This window comes from Octopus bimaculoides, chromosome 15 (assembly GCF_046866305.1).
Source record: "Octopus bimaculoides isolate indiv1 chromosome 15, ASM4686630v1, whole genome shotgun sequence".
Classification (NCBI taxonomy): Eukaryota; Metazoa; Mollusca; class Cephalopoda; order Octopoda; family Octopodidae; genus Octopus; species Octopus bimaculoides.
Window position 1 is genome coordinate 37111211 of NC_142942.1, and position 27749 is coordinate 37138959.

The window sequence follows — 27749 nt, forward strand, 5'->3', positions numbered from 1 at the left end:
ACAATTATCCAAACAAGTATGGTAGCAGTGAAAAATTTGCAGATAGCTTCTTTTTTTTTTAATTTTCAAATTGCTCAGTCAAATTAATTAAATGACATTATTAAAATGCTTCTGATGAAAATAATTTGCCATTTGGCAAGAATATTGAGAATTGTTTCAAATTTTGCTTTTTTTCTCACCTTTCCAAAATAAACAAAGTATAACGTATGTGTGTTTGTGTATGTGTATGAGATGGAGGAAAAAAAAAAAACGTAAAAATATTATTTGTTAGTGAACTTAATTATCTTTTCATCCATTTATAGATACCTACGGCCAGCACACAAACAACGAGAGAGCTAATTATATACTTGTTATAGGATGTGGGATTCAAAACAGCAAACTGAAAAAAAAAAAAAGCAAAATATTAATAATAATAATAATCAATAAACAATAATATAAGGAGAAAAAAAGAAACTAATAACAGGCAACTTCAATACAGCTTTTGCTTCAGACCTGCCATTTGAATGAGTTTTATACATGTCACACATTTCAGTTACCTGTGTTCCTCTTATTGCACTCAGAACTGAATGAGACACTTATGTAACACATGTTACTAAAATATATTATTATGGGTGCACACATAGCTGTGTGGTAGAGAAGATCACTTCGCACTCATATGGTTGCAAATTCAATCTCAAATGTGACATCTTAATTAACTTCTACTTTGGATAACCAATACATTCTGGGTTGCTTACTTTTTACTCAACTTGGTATATATATATAAGTATATCATTTTCCTAACTTATAGACAACTTATGTGTATATATATATATACATACACACACACACAGTATCTAGCCAGAGATAAACCTCTGTACTTGGCTTTTGTTGACATGGAGAAAGCCTTTGACAGGGTCCCCCAATCCATTATCTGGTGGTCAATGCAGAAACTGGAGATAGACAAGTCGTTGGTAAGAGCTGTACAAGCCCTGTACAGGGATGCTGTCTGTAAGGTGAGGGTTGGCAACGAGTATAGTGAAGAATTCCGAGAAGTACATGTTTACCAAGGATCAGTCCTCAGCCCCCTCTTATTCATTATAGTCCTCCAGGCAATAACAGAGGAATTCAAGACAGGCTGCCCCTGGGAGCCTTTTCTATGCTGATGACCTTGCTCTAACAGACGAGTCACTGCCAGAACTAGAGACGAAGTTTAGGGTGTGGAAGCTGGTGTGTCCCTGTAACTTAGCGGTTCGGCAAAAGAGACCAATAGAATAAGTACTAGGCTTCTAAAGAATAAGTCCTGGGGTCGATTTGCTCGACTAAAGGCGGTGCTCCAGCATGGCCACAGTCAAAAGCCTGAAACAAGAGTATTATTTTTAGATAACAAAAAAAAAAAAATTACTGAAGGTTGTTTCAAATGAAAAGAGAAACTGTTTCTTTTTGTTTTTCTTTATAAATTAAAATAACAATTGAAATTTTAATTCCATATATTTAAGCATTTAAAAGCAGAAAGAAACAAAATGTTAAATACATACCCATCCACCTTGTGATTCCACCCACTCGTAAACGTGATCCGCTAGAAATCGGAAAAACCATTTAATAAAGCGTGTAAAGTGCTGTGAACACTTTTTTAAGGTACAAATTGCAAAATCAGAACAAAAAAAGAATAAGACTATGATTCTGCTGTGTGTGATCCTACGGTTGAACAAACTCTGCAAAATGTTGGAAAATTCTGAGTAACTGCTGATGTTAAGATTACACTGTAATAAAAAACAAAAAAAAAAAAATTCATTAGTGTATGCTAATAAAATAAAATTTCAATATATAACATTGAAAATCTTTGACACAACTAAGAAGTTGAAAGAATTAAGATTTGCATCACAAAATATTCTTATTTATGTATTGAAGGTACTTGTGGAGGCACAATGGCCCAGTGGTTAGGGCAGCAGACTCGCGGTCATAGGATCGCGGTTTCAATTCCCAGACCGGGCATTGTGAGTGTTTATTGAGCGAAAACACCTAAAGCTAGCATGAGGCTCCGGCAGGGGATGGTGGCGCACCCTGCTGTACTCTTTCACCACAACTTTCTCTCAGTCTTACTTCCTGTTTCTGTTGTGCCTGTAATTCAAAAGGGTCAGCCTTGTCACACTGTGTCATGCTGAATATCCCCGAGAACTAAGGGTACACGTGTCTGTGGAGTGCTCAGCCACTTGCACGTTAATTTCACAAGCAGGCTGTTCCGTTGATCGGATCAACTGGAACCCTCGACATCGTAAGCGACGGAGTGCCAACAACAATTGAAGGTACTGTTCTTAGACTTATTTTTTCAAAGTGATATTTAACTAAATGAATTCATGTCTGCTAACTTGTACTCTCTTTACTTGTTTCAGTCATTTGACTGTGGCCATGCTGGAGCACCGCCTTTAGTCGAGCAAATCGACCCCAGGACTTATTCTTTATAAGCTTAGTACTTAATCTATCGGTCTCTTTTGCCGAACCGCTAAGTTACGGGGACATAAACACACTACCATCGGTTGTCAAGCGATGTGGGGGGGGGGGGGGGACAAACACACACACACATATATATATATATATATATATATATATATATATATATATATATATATATATATACATATATATGACAGGCTTCTTTCAGTTTCCGTCTACCAAATCCACTCACAAGGCTTTGGTCGTCCCGAGGCTATAGCAGAAGACACTTGCCCAAGGTGCCACGGAGTGGGACTGAACCCGGAACCATGTGGTTGGTAAGCAAGCTACTTACCACACAGCCACTCCTGTGAATTTATTAAATTTTCTTAATTTTGTTCTCCATAAAGATTTAAATATTGATATTATATAGCTACTTTTAACAACAATGATGACAACCACCGCCACCATTTCTACCACTGCCACTGCCATCATCGTTTAACATTCGTTTTCCATGCTGACATGGGTTAGACAGTTTGACTGGGACCGTTAAACCAGAGTGCTGCACCAGGGTCCAGTCATTTGTTTTGGCTTGGTTTCTATGGCCGGATGCCCTTCCTAATGCCAACCACTTTTCAGAGTGTACTGTATGTGTCACCAGCACAGGTGCCTTTTTATATGTCACCAGCACTTTGTAATTGATATCTATCATTTTTGTGGCCGTTGCCAGTACCGCCTGACTGGCCTTCGTGCCGGTGGCACGTAAAAGCACCCACTACACTCTCGGAGTGGTTGGCGTTGGGAAGGGCATCCAGCTGTAGAAACTCTGTCAAATCAGATTGGAACCTGGTGTAGCCATCTGGTTTCACCCAGTCCTCAGTCAAATCGTCCAACCCATGCTAGCATGGAAAGCGGACATTAAACGATGATGATATGAACTGATAAGCACAGCTTCTGTGGAGGTGGTATCTGAATTGTTGAGTGTAGAGTCAGCTGATATTTGCAAACAACATGGTACTATGTGACTTATTATACCAATCTTTATTGAGAACAGAATTGCCAAGACTGAGATGGTTGAATAATATCCATAATCTCAGTTGATCAGCTTGGAAATCCAAGTGGAAAGTGTAATGGTAGTTGCTTCTTAAAGAACCCTATGGAGGAGGTGCCAGAAGACTCTACCCCCAACAACCCTCTCAGGAATAATAGGTGGAGAAGATACTTGAGCACACCAACTGCCATAAACTTTATGCTTGCCACTCACTTTCATGCAATTATTACAACTACCATGTTGTCAAGCATCTGAATTCAATTGTTCTTTGTTTGTCATAGAGGGTAAAAATGGGGTCTGTTATTCACATAAACTTGGTGTTAAGCTTTGGTTTGAACTTAAGATCATTGGTTCCCAAAACTACTTCCTTAAAAATCAATCTCGGTCATCACAGCTCTTGTAAATACTGCAATCCAAGTTCAACTAAGAAAGCTTTAGCGTTAATCTTTTAGCATTCAGATTATTCTGTCAAATGTAATGGTTATTTACTCACATTGTTTTGAATTAATTATGCAGTATCTTGTAGTTTTAAGATTTCAATGATGTGACTGTTTACTTTTAGAATAACACTGTAGGGTAAGTGTGAGAGGCTAGACCTGGCTTATTTGAACATAAAAACAGGTAGAATATTTGGGCCAGATGTGGTCAGTTTAAATATTAAAGGGTTAAAGAAACTGGAGGTAGAATAAAAGTTACAACTGTTCTGTAGTAGCAAGTTAACTTGTAACAACTTAATATCTGTTAAATATTAAGAAAAATTTACATTTACAGAACATAAGCAGTTATGAGAGTGGATGTGAAATAATACTCCGGTGTAGATGCCTGCTACTTGTAAACATAATAGGTAAGTGTTAGTATACTTGATATAGTAAAACCAAGAAATTTAAATTAATTGAATTAATCATGAATTTGGTCTTAGCCAAATAATAAGGTGAAGAGTCATGCCAAAGAATCAAGAGCAACACCTGTTGATCATGCAGGATATCATTCATGTCAAGTGAATAATTACAATAATTAGCTAAAGACTATTTCACAGCATTTGCAATGTTGTTTTTTGGTTCAAGGTTATCCCTGAGCAAGCAGACCTATGATCAAAGCTGTTCTAGCCATGACCATCCCACCTGTTTTCAGAGACCTCTAGGATTAAACTGTGAAGGTGCATGGCTCACTGGTTAGCATGTTGGGCTCACAGTCATGAGGTAGTAAGTTTGATTCCCAGATCAGGCTGTGTATTGTGTTCTTGAGCAAGACACTTTATTTCATGTTGCTTCAGTTCACTCAGCTGTGAAAATGAGTTGTGATGTCACTGGTGCCAAGCTGTATCGGCCTTTGCTTTTCCCTTGGATAACATCGGTGTCATGAAGAGGGGAGGCTGGTATACATGGACGACTGCTGGTCTTCCATTAACATCCTTGCCCTGACTTGTGCCTTGGAGGGAAACTTTCTAGGTGCAATCCCATGGTCATTCTTAATGAAAGGGGGTCATTACCCGTTTTACCCTAGGATTAAATTATTTGTGTTCGTTCTTTGCTTAAAAAAGTAGGGGAGGGTGTGATTATGAGCACTGTCCTATCACAAAAAAATTGAGCCCCAGGTTTCACTTATGTTACATTCTCTGAGTAAACAACTAGGTTATACAAAAGCAGGTTACTTTTTTTTACAGAATAAGATATCTCAATTTTCCAATCTATTTAAACTAATACCTATATTCTCTCAACAAGGCAGACAGAGATAAGGACATAACATGATTTCAGAGAGAAGAGTTCAAATTCAAATCTTATTTTTAAAACTTAAAGAAATTAGTAATTAATAAATAATGATTTACGTCGCTAGCTTTCTTTTTCACTGCTTTCCTTTCATAACTACGTTCAAAAGCATCGGCCAATCTTCTCAAGTCTCTTCCAAGTGCATGTGCTTCTTGTTCCTTTGCATAATCTTCACTGAAAAAAAAAAGAAAAAAGGGAAAAATATAAAGTTTGAACAAGAAAAGAATTAAAAGAAAAAAAACTTAACAACAAATCTTAAGTTTACTAACAGAACAAGCAGCTTGTGGTCATCATTAGCCATGAGGCCAGCAATTTCAGAGGAAGGGGTATATTGATTACATCGACCCCAGTACTCAACTGGTACTTATTTTATCTACCCCAAAAGGATGAAAGTTGACCTTGGTGGAATTTGAACTCAGGACATAAAAACAGACAAAATGCCACAAAGCATTTTGCCTGATGTGCTAACAATTCTGCCAGCTCACTGCCTTCTTGTGCGAAGAAAAAAAATCAACCAAAAGCTTTCATTTATGAAATTCTTAAATATTTAAAGGTATAACGTTAAAATTAGAGATATTGGGGAGAGATCATTTTTTTTTCTAACCATTTAGCATTCAAATTACTTTGTCAAATGTAATGTTTATTTACTCTTTTTTTACTCTTTTACTTGTTTCAGTCATTTGACTGCAGCCATGCTGGAGCACCGCCTTTAGTCGAGCAAATCGACCCCAGGACTTATTCTTTGTAAGCCTAGTACTCATTCTATCGGTCTCTTTTGCCGAACCGCTAAGTTACAGGATCAGATAGCACTGTAGCAACGGCAGAAACCAAAGGTTGGTGAGTATTGGTAAATGATTCTATCGGTTGTCAAGCGATGTTGGGAAGTGGACAAACACAGACACACAAACATATACACACACATACATATATATATACATTCTTTCAGTTTCCATCTACCAAATCCACTCACAAGGCTTTGGTCGGCCCGAGGCTATAGTAGAAGACACTTGCCCAAGGTGCCACGCAGTGGGACTGAACCCAGAACCATGTGATTGGTAAGTAAGCTACTTACCACACAGCCACTCCTGCGCCTGTGTATTTGTTCATAGTGTTTTGAATTAATCATGCATTATCTCATAGCTTCAAATTTTCAATTATGTGATTGTTTAATTTTGGTGGGTAGGTGTGAGAGGCCAAATCTAACCTGTTAGAACATAAAACAAGTAGAACATTTGGGCCAGATATGGTTGGTTTGAATACTAAAGGGCTAAAGATTTTTAATAGTTTTAGTTTGCAAGAAGTAAATGTCCATGGCCTTCACAGGTTCTCCAAAACAAATGAGGTAAACAACAGACATTCCTGAACAACTGCAGGAAAAACTTGACCAAGGAGGGAATTCCAGCTGATTGACATTCAGGAGGTAAGGATTGTACATAACAGAAGATACAATAGAAGATGAAAAAAAACAGGGACAAGTTGGGTAGACCCAAGTGAACAAGATATGAGACCGGCCAGTTGCAAGGATCAGATAGCACTGTAGCAACGGCAGAAACCAAAGGTTGGTGAGTATTGGTAAATGATTCTATGCCAATCAGTTAAGTGGCATTTTTGCTGCAGACTTGAATGTTTGCCAGGAGCACAACAGCAGCAGTCCCACCACCATTCTAGGTATGAGAGTATCTGATAATAAAAGGCAGAATTCTCAACAAATATCAGAATTGGAAGCTCTGGTTCCAAGTACAGAATCGCTTTAAATATGAAACAACACACACACACACACACACAAACACACACTAAAAATGTCTGATGTGCATGTTAACAGTCCGAAGAAAATATAAATGGTGTCAAACTAGCAGAAGTCTTCTTTTAACAAATGTAACCCAGGATTGCTCTTTATGAACTTACTAACAGGCAGTTAAATTTGCCTCCAACACTCTGTATTGTCTTACATGTGTATGTGTGTGTGAACCAAGTGGCAAGTACATAGGAGCTAGACATGTTAAAAATAACAGCCAAATCTACCTTAAATCAAGACTTTTTGTCTTTAGTAAAAACAGACATAAAATATTCACTCACTGACATACTCCCACCTCTGGGTCACTGGTGTGCTACCACCTCTTTCTCTCTCTCTTTGCCTTTTTTTTCTTGTTATTATAATAGCCCCTCCAACACAGACCAGGTTGGGTTCATGCAAACTTCATTCAGACATTCCTCACCCAGTTGTCTCTTCCCCTCAATCACCACTGTTACACCTACTAACCCCACCCCACCAACAAACTAGCAACTATAACCAATCCTTCTTTTCCAGAATCCATCCCTCTACAACTCCTTCTTTGCTCATGATTCTCTTGTTGATTAGCTATGATTCAAGGAAGAACATCACCAGGTCTCAGAAGGCCTTAAAAAAAAAATGGCAATGGCAGGTACTGCCTTTTCCTCTAAGACCTAACTAGTGAGAAAAAAAAAAAATGTAACAAAAAAAACTTATAAAATTACCAATCTTTTATCTGTTTCTTTTACTTGTTTCAGTCACATGACTGCAGCTATGCTGGGGCACCAACTTGAAGGGTTTTTTAGTCAAGCAAATCGACCCCAGGGCTTCTTTTGCCGGATTGAAGTTACAGGGACATAAATATAGTTGTCATGTAGGGGGGGTGGGACAAATACAGGCACAAATACACACACACAAAACACACACATACACATATATACATATAAAAATGACGGTCTTCTTTCAGTTTCTGTCTACCACATCTATTCACAAGGTTTTGGTCAGCCTGTGACTATAGCAGAAGACACTTGCCCAAGATGCCATGCAGTGGGACTGAACCCAGAACCATGTGGTTGGGAAGCAAACGCCTAAAAGCAAAAAGTTACAGAAACGTTTTGTGATTAAATTTTACAAATATGACAAGTTTACTAATGGTTAGATGCCTTCAGAATATTTCTGTTCATCTTAAAGTAAAATACCAAGATGACATAATTTACCCAACAAAACTTGATGTGTGTGTGTGTGTGTGTATGGGGAGGAGACATACTAAATAAAATTCCATAACTATGAGCGGTAGGTAAGGTACATTAGTCAGCGGGCAAGTGTTGTTAACTTGCACTATATAACAAAAGACAAGCATAGTCATCTTGACCATGACAGAATTAGTGGGAAGAGCAGCTCTAATGGGGGGAAGGGGATAGTAGTAGACAGAGAGAAAGAGGAAAGGTTGTACAGTGGAAAAACATGAAAATGACTGTGACAGTTCTACTTTTAAAAGATCATTATCATGGGATTTCCTCTTGTATATATTTTAGATATATTTTTAAAGCAAAGCAGTGACGTCAACAAGGAAAATACCAACACTCCAACTGCAAAAATATTTTTTCAGTTAACTCATGAAGGATTTCGTTATAAGTTGCAGTTTTTTTGCAACTGAACAAATTTATTGATACAATGTGTTTCAAGTTCTTACCATCCTGTTGTTTAAATTTGTTTTCATTAACAAGAGTACCCTTTTTTCTAAAAATGACAGGCTGTGATTTGAAGAAATTGTTTCTAGTAGGACAAGCAGCCCTGTATAAGTCTCTTCATTATCAGTAAAATGGAAAGGAGTGTTATTAGGCAAGTTTCCTATACACTGTTAAATCATCAAAATGTTTTCAGCATAAAACACGCACACACACACACACACACACACACACACACAAAGGACATAGTTGTGACCAGGTACTGGCTCTCATGGCTTCTGATCTTAACTGATTGGAAGTGTTATCATATACATTGTTTTGTCTTGGTATAAAAGATGGGCTACAGCAAATATTCTGCTCAATACCACAGATTTGAGTGTCAGTTATTTGACCTTAACCAGTTCAACATGACACTTAGTGGCTGACGATATGTGCATCTCTGATCACGAGCACAAGTAGTGGGGGAGCATCATAACCATGTGTTGAGAGGAATTCTGTGGGGCTTGAATAATTCACCTCTGGAAACATGGGTGTTTTGTTCATCATCCTTAAGTAACCCTTATTCAAGGACCTTTTGAGCAGAATGGGCTACTCAACCTGAAGAAAATTTTAACTGGGTCCCATCTGCAAGGTCATGTGCTGTTTATCTAGATATGAGATCACTATGTTGTGCACATATGGTTGTGATGCATGTGCCTGGTGTATCCTTATCAGACAGGTAGTCATGATGGGTATACTGGGTTTCATATATTTTACCCCAGTGTCACTTTGATAGCATGCACTGCTCTCTCACTCAATAATAATAATAATAATAATGAAAATCTTTTCTACTATAGGCAGAAGGCCTGAAATTTTGGGGGAAGGGGCAAGTTGATTACATCGACCCCAGTACTGAAATGGTACTTAATTTATCAACCCTGAAAGGATGAAAGGCAAAGTCAACCTCAGTGGTTTTTTAAAATCCAGAATGTAGTGACAGGTGAAATACCACTAAGCATTTCATCAAGCATGCTAATGATTCTGCCAGCTCACTGCCATAATAATAACAATAATAATGATGGTTTCAAGTTTTGACACAAGGCTAACAATTTCAGAGGAGGGACCAAGTTGATTAAATCAAACCCCAGTGCTCAACAAGCATTGTTTTATCAACCTGAGTGCTCAATAGAATTTGTTTCATTGACCCCAGTGTTCAGCAATACTTGATTTATCGACCCCAAAAGGATGAAAGGCGAAGTTGACCTCAGTAGAATTTGAACTCAGAACATGAAGCTGAATAATAAATAAATTTCAACAAAGAACAGGGATAATAGCAGCAATGCGATGATGTCATTCTACTAATTCAAAGTGGGTTAGAGAAATGGAAAAAAAAGAGGATTTGCAACGGCTGCAGCAGCAGAACAGCGCGCGACTGCTGAAACCGTTTCCCACAACGACTGGAGGCACTGGGCCGCCGGCGGACGCTGGAGAGGAAGGAAGGAAGACAAGAGAGTTATTGAGGTTCGTGGAGCCGCAAAGTGTGCAGCACCGTCAGACTAGCGCACTGTATACGGGCGGGCACAGGCTGGGTGAAAAAATTGAAGGCTTCGCTGGTGAGCAATCTGAGAGTTTGTAAAAAAAGATGAGAGACAAAAGCAGAAACAGAAGTTTCTTAACCCTTTAGCATTTAAACCAACCATATCTGACCCAAATATTCTTCCTGTGTTATGTTCAAACTAGCCAGAACTGGCCTCTTACACATACCCTACAATGCCATACCTGCCTTGTTGATTGTGCAATGGTAAATTACGAAAATAATGAGGCTAGTGTATTTACCCCAAGAGCGCAGTGAAACAGATACCCAGGTTTGTGAAAGTAATGTTAGTACATTAAATGCAAAGTGTGAACGAGTAGTGTGTGTTTGTGTGACTTGTTGGTTGTGCAATGGTAAATTTAGGAAAACGGTAAGGCTAGTGTATTGATTGCATAGAATAGCCAATACAGATTGGAGGTCAAAAGTACCTATGAAATCAAGAGACCAAAGCATTCTTAGAAAAAGTATTTGGTACAGTTTTAACCCTTTAGCATTCAGATTATTCTATCAAATGTAATGCTTATACATTCAAATTATTTGATTTACTCATGCTTTGTCTTGTAGCTTTGAGATTTCAATGATGTGACTGGTGTTGGTTTGTTTACATTCCTGTAAATTAGTAGTTCAGCGAAAAGAAACTGACAGGATAAATACCAAACATTAAAAAGTAAATACTAAATACTGGGGTCAATAATTTATTCAACTAAAACCCTTCAAGGTAGAGTCCCAGCATAGTCGCAGACCAATGATTGAAACAAATAAAAGATAAAAGATTGTACCCAAAAGTTTAATGCTCAGTGATGGATTTAACTTTATTCATCTGCTAGTTTTGCAATTTTGCACTTCACATTGCATACATGCATACAGCGTAATACAAAGAGAACCGAGAGTTTTGGCAGTCTGACTCCTGGACATAGGAAAGGCACTTGACTGGCTGATGTCTTCATACAAAAATCAACAGGACTGATATTAGTATAGCTTTTTAACCCTTTTGTTACCGTATTTATTTTGAGATGCTCTGTTTTTCTTTCAATTACGTTAAATATAACAAAGAATTTAGTAAAATAACTTAGTTATCATTCTGCTAGTGTTAGGAACATAAATTGTGACTAAGGTTTGGTGGAAGATTTTAATTCAAAACTTATGAAAACAAGACATTTGTCCTCAGAGTCAGAGCCGGTTTCAGCCGGGGTTGGTATCAAAAGGGTTAAGGATAAGGATGAAAGGCACTGTTAAATATGAATAAAGTAGTAAAGTTATTGACTACAATGGCTACAGTGTTTAAACCAATGTGTTGTTTGGGTGTGCCTAAGAAATCACATTACTCGTATGAGCTCACCGAAATAGGCACCCAGCAGTGATGAGGAACAAACACAAAGACACACACCTATAGATTTTTTTTTCTTTTTACTTGTTTCAGTTATTTGACTGCAGCCATGCTGGAGTACTGCCTTTTTGTCAAACAAATCGACCCCAGGACTTAATCTTTGTAAGCCTAGTACTTATTTTATCGGTCTTTTTGGCTGAACCATTAAGTTATGGGGATGTAAACATACCAACACCAGTTGTCAAGTGATGGTGGGGGGGACAAACACAGACACACATACATACATACATACATACATACATACATATATATATATATATATATATATATATATATATATATATATATATATATATATAATATATATATATATATATATATATATATATATATATATATATATATAGTTAAAAAAAAACAATAACAAAAAAACAAAAAAACAACAAAGTGAGGACGTGATATGGATAGTATTATTGGACGCTCAGGAAAGGAAAGAGAGAGTGTATGACGTTTCGGGCGTAGCCCTTCGTCGGAAAGATGGAAAGTTCGGAGAATGGAAGAACGGAGAAAGAGGAAAATGGTACCGATGCCCACGAGGTTACATGATGAAAAAACCGGAAGGGGAGGTGGTGGGGGAAAAGTTCTTTCTAAGATAGGAGAGTGAAAAAGGGAGATGAATCTGTGCGTTTGCGAAAGTCTGCGAGTGTGTGTGTGATAACAGAACGTGTGTGTGCGTATGTATGTGTGTGTGTGTGTGTGCATGGTTTGGTGGTTTATCTGTTAGTGTGTTTGTGTGTGTGTGTGTGTGTGTGTGTATGACGTAGTGGAAGAAATTAGTAGCAGGACTGGTTAGTGGACGCTGTAGACAGTGTAGGTAGAAGGTCAACAGGTGGTTATTTGGGTGTGTGTGTGTTCGTGTTTGTGTGGGGTTGTCGGTGTTAGGTACGTGTACGTGTGTGTGTGTATTTTGTATGTGCGCGTGTGTGTATGTGTATGTTTTCTGTGCGTGCGTGTGTGTTTGTGTGTATGTGTATGTTGTGTGTATGTGCGTTGCTGTGTACGTGTGTGTGCGTTGCTGTGTACGTGTGTGTGCGTGCGTTTGCTATTGTATATGCGTGTGTTGTTTATGCCCATGTGTGTATGATTGTATGCGTGTCTGTGTGAGTGTGTAGTGTTGGTGAGAAGTGTGTGTGTATGTGGGTGTGTGCGTGTGTGTGTATATGTGTGGATGTGCGTGTGTGTGTGGGATTGTGAGTGTTAGGTACGGGTGTGTGTGTGTTTATGTGTGTCTGTATGTGTTTCCGTGTGCGCGTGTGTGTATATTTTTTGTGCGTGCGTGTATGTGTATATTGTGTATGTTTTCGTGCGTGCGTATGTGTTATGTATATGAGTGAGTATTGTGTATGTGAGAGGTGTGTGTGTATGTGTGTATGTGTGTCGTGTATGTGTGTGTGTGTGTGTGTGGTTTTATGTATGTGAGGGGTGTGTATGTGTGTGTTTATGTGTGTGCGTGCGTATGTGTGCCAGGTATGTGTGTTATTTTGTGTGTGCACTCCTGTGTGTATGTGTGTGCATGTGTATGCGGCTGTGTATGTAGGCGTGCGCGTATATATGGGTGTGTGTGTGTATATATGTGCGTTCGGCTATGTGTGTGTGAGGGCGCGTATGTATGTTTGTCATGTATGTGGGCGGTATATATGTAAGGTGTGTGGGTATGTGTGCGTGCAGGTAGTGGTGAGATAAAAATTGGGAAAAAAGTAAGTGTAATAACAAGAGAATAAGGGATATAATGTAAGGGGAACAGGGGGGGCGGATTAAAAAAAATTATGTAAAGTGTTGCAGGGACGTAAAGAGGAGAGTCATAAGGAAGAGAAAGCTGCGTTGAGTCCGAAGGGGAAAGAAGAATTAAGGTTGAAAATGTAGCGTTGCTCCAAGTGGAGTCGCGAGGGAGTGGACCCATGGTGCAGGGCGAGGCCAAAAACGGAGATGTTAGAGGGAGAGTGGTTGGGCAGTTGGAAGTGACGGCCGACAGGGGAGTCCGAACCTAGCCGAACGTCCCTTAGGTGTTCGGTGAAACGGTCGGCCAGCCGGCGGCCCGTCTGCCCCACGTAGAGTTGGTTGCATAGGGTGCATTTGATGCAGTAAATAAGGTTGGAGGAGGTGCAGGTGAAACTGTGTGGAATGTGAAGTGTTTGTAGGTTCGATCCGGTGACAGAGGTAGTGTTGGTGATGAAGGGGCAGGTGTGACAGCGGGATCTGGAGCACGGGAAGGAGCCGGGTGGGGGTGGGGAGGAAGAGGAGAAGGTACTGCGGACCAGTAGATCGCGTAGGTTGCGGGCGCGTTTGAAAGCGGATAGGGGTGGGTTGGGGAAAATGGGGTGGGTAGTGGGATCGAGCTGGAGGCGACGGAAGGCCCGTAGGATCCTCCGACGAAGGGGTAGGGTGGCAGGGTGGAAACGGAGTGGGAAGGGGGTACGGTTAGGGGATTGGTGTGGGGGAGGAGAGAGGGCGGTGGTGCGGTCGATTCGACGAGCGCGGGCGAGGGCGGATTGGACAAGGTGGGAGGGGTATCCTCGATGCATGAACAGACGAGCAAGATACTGGGACTGGGTCTCGAAATCCTGGTCCAGGCTGCACAAACGTCGGAGGCGGAGGAACTGGGATTAGGGGATGGCTCGTTTATATATATATATATATATATATATATATATATATGATGGGTTTCTTTCAGTTTTCATCTACCAAATCCACTCACAAGGCTTTGGTCAGCCCAAAGTTATAGTAGAAGACACTTGCCCAAGATGCCATGCAGTGGGATTGAACCCAGAACCAAGTGGTTGGGAAGTAAGCTTCTTACCACACAGCTACTCCTTATAATAAAAATCGCTAAAGAGTACAGTGAGCTTACTATGAGGAGTGAAAAATCCAACATTTTGGATAGAATCCAGTGTCAAGGAAAAGTTGAAAGGAGAGAAATAAATTAGACAACAGTTTAACATCTAAGTTACTAAAATGAAAAAAAAAAAAAAAAAACTGGCTACAGTTGATAAGAAACACAGATTTTTTCTTTTTTTGTAAATTAAAGGGTGTAAAAACCCTATTGCCTCTCATTTTTTTTCACTCCTTCCAACTTTACCCTGAAGAAAAATAATATCCAAAATGGATCTTTTGCTCCTCATGGCAAGTTCACAGTACTTTTTTTTTTATCAATTTTATTATACATATGTGTGTGTGTGTCTTTGTGTTTGTTCCCCCCACTGCTTGACAACTGGTGTTAGTTTTATGATATGTTTTGCCAACACGAACAAACTCCACCTTCTTTGGAACCTGTCTAATTATATATATATATATATATATATATATATATATATATATATATATATATATATATATATATATACACATGACTGGCTTCTTTCAGTTTCTGTGTACCAAATCTCCTCAGAAACCTTTGCTTAGCCCAAAGAAGATATTTGCCAAGATGCCACGTAGTGAAACTGAACCCGGAATAATGTAATTGGGAAGTAAACGTCTTACTACACAACCACGCCTATACCTATTAGAAATGAGGTCTCACCGAGACAATATCATATACAAAACAATAATTCTAAGTTCGACAGTAGAAGGATGATAGAAGTACTAGACTATTAACTTCTATTTCATAAATTTGACTATGTTTTCAACCAGTAAGTTTATTCCTTTAAACAAGAAGCAGTTTGCTGAGGAGGTGAAAACTATGCCCTACTTTTCAGTTTTGAGTTAAGATGTCGATCTCAATTCAGTGGCTTTTGCTGAATATTTATTTACGAATTTACGAATTAACGAAGAAATATGTTGTGGTGAAACTCAGCTAAAAAAAAAAAAAAAAAACATTCTGATACAGATATTTTTCATTGGGTAAAAAGGATCCCAAACCATATAAGATGAAAAGAAATTGAATGTGAAGTTCATGAAAACGTGTCCGAACATGAAATTAAAGATCTAAGTTAGACCGGATGTGTTACCTAAATGAATGCAGGTATATATATATATATATAACCTGGTTAGTATTGTAGGACGCTTGGGAACAGAATGTGTTAGTAATTTAAAAAGACAGCGCATTTCAATAACATAACTGGATGTCCTTGAAAGAAAAAAAAGACATGCCTAGGAAATCAATAATGCTTTGTTTATATATACATATATAAAGCCTAGCCATTTCGTTGGGTGTGAACCTAATATACATGTGGTAGAACCAGACAAAGCTAAAAACTTGGTATTTTTCTCACTTTACATTAAAATCATTCTGGCCAAGCAAGACATATTTTAACAATTATAAAGTGTTGCATCATAAGGGTGAACTTTATATGGTACCTGTCAGAATGATCTAAGATACTTAGGGAAGTTTACATGTGAGTGCTTGCGTGTGTCTATGTAAGTTATTGACTGCATATCATGTATTACAACAGTCACAGCTGTGAAGCACAGTATTAGCACAGAATGTATATTAACAGAACCTTTACACGGTTGTTCAAGCTGCTAGAAATAGCAACATGATCTCCTTTGATCACATCTTATCTTAACAAGAGCAAGCCTCATTGGATAACATAATCCCAGGTATTGTGAAAAAGACAATACAGTTACAAAGAATAAAAAGTTTAGAAAGGTATAACAATGCACTATATAACAAAAAATGGACTATATACCTGTTGTAACTTGGTTATCTATAGTCCTATGATATTTCAGAATTAGAATTCCTTCTTCAGATACTATTTGCTGGAGTCTCTGCTATAAACTGTTTTCCAAATATCTGAAGAAGGAATTCTAATTCCGAAATATCATCGGACTATAGATAACCAAGTTACAACAGGTATATAGTCCATTTTTTGTTCTATAGTGCATTGTTATACCTTTCTAAACTTTTTATTCTTTACAAACAATACACAATGCTTCAAGTAAACTACAATACTCTCTTAATACAGTTACAGTTTAAACACCTTTGGTCATAGGGCCAGCCTGCTCATTTAACTAAGCACATGAAACTGTTGATCATAGCTTATAGTATAAGCTGTTTTATGTAATCAGAATTGTGAGGAATTTCACCTGTCTGAACTGACTTCTTTCTTATCACTGTAAAAAGGGCATTACTTTTAATGGAACAGCCTGCTCATGAAATTAACAAGGAAGTGGCTGAGTACTTCACAGACAAGCATACCCTTAACGTAGTTCACAGGGAGATTCAGTGCGACACAGAATGTGACAAGGCTGGTCCTTTGAATTACATGTACAACTTCAGTTTGCCTGCCGTGTGGACTGGAGCAACGTGAAATAAGTTGTCTTGCTTAAGGATACAACTTGCCACCAGAAATCAAACAATCATAAACGAAATAAGCCATGCGCCTTCGCTATACACATATACATATGTACGTGCACACACACACACAATGTGTGTATTAGACTCAGCTATGGCTATGTGGTTAAGAAGTTTGCTTTTCAACCATATGATTTTGAGTTCAGTCCCACTGTGCGGTGATTTATTCTTTTATGCATTTCAACCCAAAGGCACATTTTGGATAAGTATCTTCTACTATAAGCCCCAGCATCAATCATGCCATAAAAAAATCTACCTCAATTAATCTCATCTGAGCCATGTAAACACAGAAAAGCAAGCATTTAAGTGATGGAAAATGCATTCCCAAAGCACTGGTCAACCAGACGATATGACAGAATGACATCTACCCAAAATGCTGAGCAGTGAGATTGAACCTTGAATCAAGTTGTTGTGAAACAAACTTCTTAACTATACACCCATGCTTGAATCCTTTATGATACTTTCTTAAAAGATTTGGTTGTCTATAATGTGCAGTTTTGTTTCCTAATAATGAATCCTCCTCTCAAGGTTCAGTAAAGTACCTAACCCTAACCCTAATAGTCAAATAGTGAGTCAGTTTAATTAACTAAACTACATCCTTCCACAAATGTTATGGCCTTGTATTAACTCTAGAAATCATTATATTCAAGACTAAGGTGTACTGTACAGTTTAATATTGTCTCCTTTACTTCCGAGCTCTAACTCTGCCAGGATCAACTTCATCTTTCATTTCCTCAGGATCAATAGAATATATCAGTACATCAACCCTTTAGCATTCAGATTATTCTGTCAAATGTAATGCTTTATTTATTCACATTGCTTTAAATTAATCATGAAATATCTTGTAGCTTCAAGATTTCGATGATGTGATTGTATGCTTCTAGAATGACATAGTAGGGTAAGTGTGAGAGGTTGGATTTGGCCAGTTTGAACCCAAAAGAAGTAAAATATTTGGGCCTGATGTGGCTGGTTTAAATGCTAAAGGATTAACTGTGCTCCTCCTTACTTTCATTAGATATTCATGGAAGAAAACTAGCATAATCAGATTGATTAGTATGAAGTCAGTAGCCAGCACAATTAATAAGGAGCTGGACAAAATGACTTGCTGTATTTAGTAATATCTCATTATGATTTGAGTTCAAATACTATAGCGGATCAACTTTACCATTCACCTTAATAGAGCCAACAAAAACAAAATAAGCATGGCTATGTGGTAAGAAGCTTGCTTCCCAAACATGGTTCCAAGTTCAGTTCCACTGTATGGTACTTTAGGCAAGTGTCTTCTACTACAGCCTTGGAGCAACCAAAGCCCTGTGAGTGGACTTGGTACACAGAAACGTGTCTTTGTATCTGTGTTTGTCCTCCACCTCCACTTGACAACTGGTGTTAGTGTGTTTACATCCCCATAACTTAGAGGTTCGGCCAAAGAGACAGATAGAATAAATACCAGGCTTAAATAATTAGTCCTGGGGTTGATTTGTTTGACTAAAACCTTCAAGGCAGTGCCCCAGTATGGCTGCAGTCAAATGACTGAAACAAGTAAAAATGTATGTCTGTATGTATATATATGTGCGTACAGAAAGAAAGGGAGGCAGGTATTATTTATTTAACCTAATATAAATTATTGAAATTGTTTATATAAACACCAAATAACTATCTTAATTATTTACATCCTTCTTCAGTTTAATATTTCAATAAATTCTGTTTTTATTATGTTTCTGTATGCCACGGCATCATGAAGTCAAATTAATGAATACTTATAAAAAAACAAAAAAAGAGTTTAAATAATAATTCTACTCATTATTTCCGCGAGAATTAAAAGTTATGTTGAGGTGTCAACTCAACTCAGTATGTGATTTTCACACAATCTCATTTTTTTTCTTTTTTAAATTTCAATATTGAATGTATTTTGTAAGATGTTGTAAAAATTAAATCTTAAGAAGTATTATCTTGCTGAAAAGGAATTAGACACAGTAAAGTTGATAAAGAAATTAAACAGTCTGTAAGCTCTATAACCTAGTCATATATATATATTGCACCATCTTATTAGCTATTAATAGAACATAGTTGTCATTGCTGCCTTCACTACCGCTGTTACTACCACCACTACCACCACCACTTTAAAAGTATCATTATTATTGTTATTATTACTATTATTATTGCCGCCGCTACTGCCACCACCACTACTATTGAGCTCAACATTTGTCAGTAACACCTTATTTATTAACTTGTGTTACATTTATACAGATTATTCACTTATAAGTTTTCTTGGTATCTGTGCTCTGATTACTATCTAGGTGACTTGTCTGTATTCATTTCATACAAAAGTTATCTAATCAGCAATTGTATTACATCAATCAATTTTACCTTTTCCCTTCTGCACAACCAATCTGTTATAACATTATTTATATTGTGTATGTCAGGAAATTTCTGATCATTTTAGAAAAGGAAGTGATTTATTTTTACTTTATAATAAACACACACACACACAAACACGGGCCCTGAGAGAAATTTTGCAAACAAGAACAAAATGGAAAAGGGTAGTAATCTCAAAATTCAAATGGGAGATTTTTTTAGGGAAGGCCCCACAGATATATTCATAGGCTCCTAATGTACTAGTTAAGTCCACCTCTCTTACAGGGCCTGCACACACACACACACACAGAGAAAGTGATATATACAAGCATACATACACATAAAGACAAAAAAGATATATTAAATACATACATACTAAATTCTTCATTTATTGAAATTATCTTCCCTTCAAGAAGAGAATAAATGAACAAATTGTTGCAAATGGGACCAACAACAAACGAGAAGCGGAGATAATAATAATAAAACTCTGAAATTGACATATTAAGGAAAAGTCAGTCAGGTTGTCTCGAGACAAGAGGATAGGTATGGACTATGCTTTCTGGCGCAACAAGTGTCATCAGCATAGCAGCTGTCCTGTCATAAATCCAGCAGACAAGATACTTAACACGAACAAAACAGAGAAAAACACATTTATATTTCATTTTTATATTTGTTTTTGTAAAGTTTACTGTAAAATTGTGTTGAAATAGATACTGTGTCTTTGCAGAATCATTTTTGCCAATCAAAACACTTGTAATGGTTCTATTTTAAAGAATAAAAAATTTCAAATACCAGAATTTAACAACATTGTCTTTTCTTTTGAAAATACTCAAAGATTTTGGCTCATCTGTCACATTATACAATTCCTTACACACACATATTATATTAACCAGACTTCTTAACCAAACCCTCTATTAAACTCGTCTGCCCCACCAAATTGGATTTAGGATGGATCAGCAAAAATATACTAGACAGAGTCATACCCTCTATTAGAGAAAAACTAAATGTTAACTTGTGGTCTTGCACAGGCAAAGTCGTCATCATCTGGTTCTACCTGCTTCAAAACAAAAATACATCCTCTTTCCTACAATTTGACATCAACAATTACAACACCTCTAAGTCACCTATCCTCCTTAAAACGTCCTTACCTTAGCTAAAAACCAAACCAACATAACCTCCTTAGAAATTGGTGTAATTCTATCTGCCAGGTAGACCCTCATACCTTTCGATAATAAGCTTTGATCCTGCGCTAACCTCAATGCTAACAGAAGCAACTTCTCTGATATAACCATGGGCTCATCTGACTCTGCTTAGGTCATGGATCTAGTCGGATTGTACCTCCTTCAACAGCTCCGTACACAATTCCTCCATTAATATACACCCTTCTCATTTTCCTTATTTTTCCCTATTTGTCTCTGATGACAGAGTATCCCATACTCAGGGATATCCCAGAAACAGCTGTAAAACTTTGAATTTTTTCCAATAATAATAATAATGTATATGACTTGAGATGTTTGCCTTGCCTAAATGTTTGTTGTCCTCTTTAACAATTATATATCTACTGTGGCAGAAATCTGCAATGGCTCCATAACTACCATCTCAGCTATAACCTTGGAGCCCCAGTAATCTTTTATATCACTTACCTAGTGTACCTAATAATTTACATCACCTGTGAACTAAACCCCCATACTTTGTGTAAATATACCATTATCATTTAACATCCGCTTTCCATGCTAGCATGGGTTGGACAATTTGACTGGGGACTGGCCAACCAGGTGGCTACACCAGACTCCAATCTAGTCTGGTAGAGTTTCTACAACTGGATGCTCTTCCTAACACCAACCACTCCGAGAATGTAGTGGGTGCTTTTTATGTGCCACCTGCACAGGAGTCAGTCCAATGTTTTGTTAACATGCCACCGGCACAAGTGCCAGTAAGGCAAAGCTGGAAACAATCACGCTCAAATGGTGCTTTTTACGTGCCACCGGCACGGAAGCAAGACTGCTGCTCTGGCAGTGATCCCACTCAGATGGTGCTGTTAGCGCTCTACTGGCACGGGTGCCAATCATCGAATTTGGTTCAATTTCGACTTCAATTTCACTTGCCTCAACAGGTCTTCGCAAGTAGGGTTTTGTGTCCAAAGAAGGAAAGGTACGCATAAGTGGGCTGGCTACACCCCTGGTAAAGGCCACAGGTTATGGTCTCACTTGTCTTGCCGGGTCTTCTCACGCACAGCATATTTCCAAAGGTCTCGGTCACTAGTCATTGCCTCGATGAGGCCTAATGTTCGAAGGTTATGCTTCCCTACCTCATCCCAGGTCTTCCTGGGTCTACCTCTTCGACAGGTACCCTCAAACGCTAGGCTGTGGCACTTTTTATCACAGCTATCCTCATCCATTCTCGCCAAATGACCATACCAGTGCAATCATCTCTCTTCCACACCACAACTGATGCTTCTTAGGTCCAACTTTTCTCTCAAGGTACTTACACTCTGTCGAGTATGCACACTGATATTACACATCCATCGGAGCATACTGGTTTCATTCCTTGCGAGCTTATGCATGTCCCCAGCAGTCGCAACCCATGTTTCACTACTATGTAGCATGGCTATTCGTACACATGTGTTATACAGTCTGCCTTTTACTCTGAGCGAGAGGCCATTTGTCACCAGCAGAGGTAAGAGCTCCCTGAACTTTGCCCAGGCTATTCTTATTCTAGCAACTACACTTTCAGTGCACCCTCCCCAGCTACTGACTTGGTCACCTAGGTAACGGAAGCTGTCTACTTCTAGTTTTTCTCCCTGGAATGTGGCAGAAGTTGATCTCTGCACATTTTCAGTGTTTATTGCTCCTGAGCATCTGCCACATACAAAAACTATCTTGTTAGTTAGCCTTCCTTTGATATTGCTGCACCTCTTATGTGTCCATAGCTTACACTGGGTACATCTTATAGAGTTTCTACCTACGCCTGAAGGGGTTAGTGGTTTGTATACCTTTCTACTTATTAGGACTTAGGTTTTAGATAGGTTGACTCTAAAGCCCTTCGATTCTAATCCTTGCTTCCACACCTGAAACTTCTCTAGTTCTGATAGTGACTCAGCAATTAGAGCAAGGTCATCAGCATAGAGGAGCTCCCAGGGGCAACCTGCCTTGAATTCTTGTGTTATTGCTTGGAGGACTATGATAAATAGGAGGGTGCTGAGGACTGAACCTTGGTGGACCCCTACCTCTACCCGGAATTCTTCACTGTACTCATTGCCAACCCTCACCTTACTGACAGCGTCCCTTATATGGCTCGCACAGCTCTCATTAACCATTCATCTATCCCTAATTTCCACATTGACCACCAGATAAGGGATCGGGGGACCCTGTCAAAGGCTTTCTCCATGTCAACAAAAGACAGGTACAGAGGTTCATCCTTGGCTAGGTATTTCTCCTGCAGCTGTCTTACCAGAAACAGCATCAGTGGTACTTTTCCCTGGCACAAACCCAAACTGCATCTCATCTAAGCTGACTCTCTCCCTAATTAGTTGGGCTATGACCCTCTCCATGACCTTCATTACCTGATCCAAAAACTTGATACCTCTGTAATTGTCTGTGTCTAAAGCGTCACCTTTCCCATCGTAGCAGTTGACTATGGTGCTGCTACACCAGTCATTGGGTATGACTCCTTCGTGTATCACCTGGTTAACTATATGGGTGACTAGGCTATAGCCGACACTGCCAGATATTTTGAGCATCTCTGCAGTGATTGCTGATGGGCCGGGGGCTTTCCCTGTCTTCATACTTTGATTGCTTTATCTACCAAGGTAATATATATATATAGTCAAGTCAAATAGACAAACAATTCAAATGAAAAAAGAATGCAAGGACATGTACAAGAAATGTATTAGCTTGCCACTCGGTGAAATGAGTTTGATGTTCCGAGCATAGCTCTTTGTTGGAAAGGAGAAAGGAGAAAAGATGGAGAAGAAGAAAACGCCAATGGCATACTTGTATTTACATTGCTGAAGTGGATGATCATGACGTGTGTGTGTGTGTGTGTGTGTATGTATGTATGTATGTATATATATATGTATATATATATAAACACCCTGTCACATCTTCACCACTATCCCCTCTCTCTATCCTCAATGACTGGGATAGCCATGCATCTCCTCTATGGCAAGACACCTGTTTCTGTTCCTCTATCATAGTTTAACTTTTCATCACTTGACACAAACCTACCTTTCTCAGTACTATTCCCTTTTCACATGAGGGGCCTTTGCCTTGTATATTACTTGGTGATCTTGTTGGTGTTGGTGTCACATAAAAAGCATCCAGTATACTCTGTAAAGTGCTTGACATTAGGAAGGGTACCCGGTCATAGAAATTATGCCAAAGCAAACAGAAGAGTTCAGTGCAGTCCTCTGGTTTACCATCCCCTGTCAAACTATCATGCCAATGCGAAAACAGTGTTTTGATCCAAAATGGAAATGAACAATGTTCCATGTGATAGGCTTGATAGCTGTTGAGGTTTCGTTAACTTGAAACCAATGGTAGATAATATATATATCATCAGACTTTTATCTTGCGGCCCGCATGATACTTTCTTGAAATAAGTTTATTTAAACAAACATTTAAAAAATTTTATCAAAAATTAAAGATTGTAATGAAAAGTAAAAAAGAAAGATATTACTGTTTTTGCAACGATAATATTTCATGTTGAATCAACGATCATTCATTCATTATTGCAATAATAGCATGAGAAAGCAAAATGCTTTCAATTCTGTCAGAATACAAATGTCCTTCCAAAAACTTTCTGCAATTAAAGTGGCTCGCAATGTAATTCGAGTTGTCCGGGCCTGGTTTAGCTAAACAAATCACCTTGAGTACTAAAGTCAGGTTGATCAATGTTAATACATTGCGAAAGAACTTTGTAGAAACAAACTTTGTGGAAAACTATCACACACACACTCCCTCTCTCTCTCTCTCTCTCTGTATGTGCTCACGCATTTCGAATTGTTTCTCACAATCTAACAACCGGTGTTAGTTTGTTTGTCTCCATAGATTAGCACATCGATAAAAAGTGATCGCCTGAAGAAATGACAAACCAAGTGCTGTGGTTAAGTTCATCGACTAAACCATTCATTCAAAGCAATGCTCCAGTATGTCCGCAATCGACTGACTAAAAAGAAAGTGAAGGTACGAGTGCATATGCAAATATTTTAAATAAAACAGCTGGGTTAACTTATGCAATAAGAAAACGGTGGCTTTATTTCCGTTTTCGATAGCAATGCAGAAAGAAGAAAAATCTAGAACAAATTAGTTTGAAAGAAAAAGAAAGGTGATAAAAGCGAAGTTTTATCAAAGAAAAAGAACGGGAAATACTGTCTGTAAGTTTACTGGGCGTGAGTCATAGTAACGACGATTGTGGCTCCAGAGCATTAGTCAACATAAGTAACTGCTACTACATACCAAGAGAGGGGGAGGGGGAGACAGACAGAGAGAGAATTTTAAAGCAAGGTAAGTTAGCAACAGTGCAGACTAAAACAAGTGACAACTAAATGGAACAGTTTGAACTAAAAAGGTGAGATATACGAGATATATTACACATAGTATCTCTCAATAATAGAGTGTCCTGAAATAAATGTTAGATTATCCATTAGTATACACATACGGTTACTAAGAACAAAAACAAAGTAACTAGACAAGCACCCAACAATCTACACTGTCCTCGCACACACAAAAGCAAGACCAAAACAAAAAGCTTAAAAAAGTAATGGCTGGTGAAAGTGAAAGTAGTCACGTGACGATATACATTCCAGTCTAACCTGCAGATGACGAATTTTGTAAGGGAGATATTTAAACAAAAACTCACCTAAAAAGTAATTTAAGATACAAACACGCAACAATATCATGTACATATATAATTCTTATTAAGAATAAGGATTCTAAAAACAGGTTATTATCGATTTGTCATTTTATATATATTTTTTTTTCGAAAATCGGCGGTAAGTTCAAAATGATTCCTCAAAATAAGTAAAATCAGGTGTATGTATGTATAAAAATGTGTGTGTGTGTGTGTGATCTAAAAGTAGATAAAAACGCACATTAACAACTGTAAACTTACTAGAAAAATCAAAAGACGAAAAATAGTAGAATTTCATTTAGAAATTCTAAATCTATTTACCGTACACTCACATAAGTATGCATAGATAGGAAGGCAGTAGATATTTTTTTTAAATATCAGTTTTGAGACCTAGTTTAAATTACCTCTGTGTGTGTGTATGTGTTTGTATACATATATATAAACATACATATATATCGATGTGTGTGTGTGTGTGTGTGTGTGTGTGTGTATACATATATATAAATATATATTGATGTGTGTGTACGCCCACAAACACACACATAGATCTGCCAGATTTGGCCCAAATCATCTCTAACATAAAACAATACTCTATTATAAAGACAGGAACTCCATTCGTCTAACGCAATTTCTCAAACAAGGATCCGTGAAAAATGTGTATTTCTATAAAATTTAACAAAGGTTTTATAAAATAAATGCTACTCACAAACTTGCAAAGTACAAGTTTTTTGTTGGCTTCTTTTTTTAGGCTCGTATGGCGGAGATGTTAACGGAACCCTTCCCCGCTTCAAAATTTTTTTCTTTCTACGGAATCCCATGTTTTAGGCTATGAAGATTCCGATTCTGAAAAAAAAAATTTCAAAAATCGCAACTTCAAAATTTTAATTTTCCCCCTCCCCCATTTCTTCATTTTTCAATTTTTCCGGAGATGTTTTTTTTTTGCGAAATACGTACAAAAATACGGAGATTATGATTCTGCAAAAAAAACTGTTTGTAAAATTTCAATTTTACAAAAAAATACAAAAAAAAAAACATTTACCCCAACTCCCTCTCTCGATTCTTACAGCCTTGGCCTTTAAGCAGGCTATTCACATGCTAGAAATAACAGCCATTTCGCAGAAATGGAAGAAATATGTAATCAATCTACTCACCTTTCTGCAAAGATTTCTTTCAGAGTAATTACCCGCAATAATATGACAAAGTGAAATTAAAGTGTTAATTTTTTTTTTTTTTTTCATAGTTACAAAAAATGTGAGTGAGGAAATAACAGCAAATTCTTTTGAAGAAAAGTAAAATTAGCAAAGAAATACTGTGACAAAGTGAAATGAAAGTGTTCATTCATATCGTGTGTGGAAACACGTTTTATTTGTAGCAATAATGCCGTTTGTTTTTAAAAAATCCATTATTTTCTCTGAAGCAAACTGCTTCAATATTTCCTCAAATGAATACTTTAATTTCACTTTGTCATATTACTGCGGGAAATTACTCTGAAAGAAATCTTTGCAGAAAGTTGAGTAGACTGATTACATATTTCTTTCATCGCAGTTTTGTGAGATTTGGCTGTTACTTCTAGCATGTGAATAGCCTGCTTGAAGGTGAAGGCCGTAGAATCGAGAGAGGGGGTTGAGGTAATTTTTTTTTTTTTTTTTTTGAAAAATTGAAATTTTACAAACAATTTTTTTCAGAATCGGAATCTCCTAAAACGTGGGATTCCGTAAAAAAAAAAAAAATTAACTGGGGGAAGGGTTCCGTTTACATCTCCGCCAAGTGAGCCCTTTTTTTATTTCACTAATTAAATTAATTTTCTAAATTAATTTTTGTTCTATGTCTTATTAAAATTAGATGGCGGAAATTGTCCTTAGAATAAAATCATGAATCCGCGATTTTTTAAAAAAAATTACATAAGTTTTCTACGCATGACAAAGTTTGTGAATCGCTGATTTAATGGATTAGAGAAAATATTGCGACAAATAAATGTAAAAATAACATTGCTCCTGAGAAAAAAGAAAAATATTTTTTTCGTGTTTCCCCTAAACCATAAGGATTTGTTATTTACTTTTAGCACTAGTATATCTTAGCAATACGATTTATTAATTCTATTTTATAGCTTCATTTCACTATAATCAGAGCCTCATAGATTTTAAAGTTACCTTTATTTAATACCAGAAAAACGGTGTCAATTGTCAAACTGACGAAGGGGGTACCTACAAGAAAAAAGATACTATAAAGTTTGCTCTAATCATGAAAACAACCAGGCTTGACCGATGCTAATTCTGATCTATGTAGACTGGACTCGACACGCAAACTAGTTAAACACGATTGAAAAGCTATTTTATTTCGTAACCGAGAGAGCCTCCAAAGTGGTCACTTGGCCTGCTGGAAAAACCTTAAAGAGGAGACGTGTATCCAAAATAATGTACTATGGATCCATTATACTTTAAGCAGAGAGGACTTCAATATCTTTGATAATAAGATTTTGATCACTCAATCAGGGGTGACATGGGATTGAACAACTTAATTTACAAAGTGTTTATATTAGGTCGTTTGTGAGATCACCTGGATAATATATATGTTTGTTATAACATGGAGCAGAAATGATTTCAGACAAA

General features: G+C 37.7%; 1 protein-coding gene across 1 annotated transcript in view; it reads right to left on the reverse strand.

The window, feature by feature from the left end:
• LOC128249508 (uncharacterized) overlaps positions 1-27749 on the reverse strand; it is a 34657-nt gene that overhangs the window by 2323 nt on the left and 4585 nt on the right. Inside the window, exons 2-4 of the mRNA XM_089363715.1 lie at positions 5286-5400; positions 1515-1739; positions 1-379 (exon numbers count right to left, since the gene is read on the reverse strand). The exon at positions 1-379 is cut by the window's left edge and continues 2323 nt beyond it. Of these exons, the coding sequence (XP_089219841.1) occupies positions 281-379; positions 1515-1739; positions 5286-5400 (439 nt within the window). The 3' untranslated portion in view covers positions 1-280. The remainder of the gene's footprint in view (positions 380-1514; positions 1740-5285; positions 5401-27749) is intronic.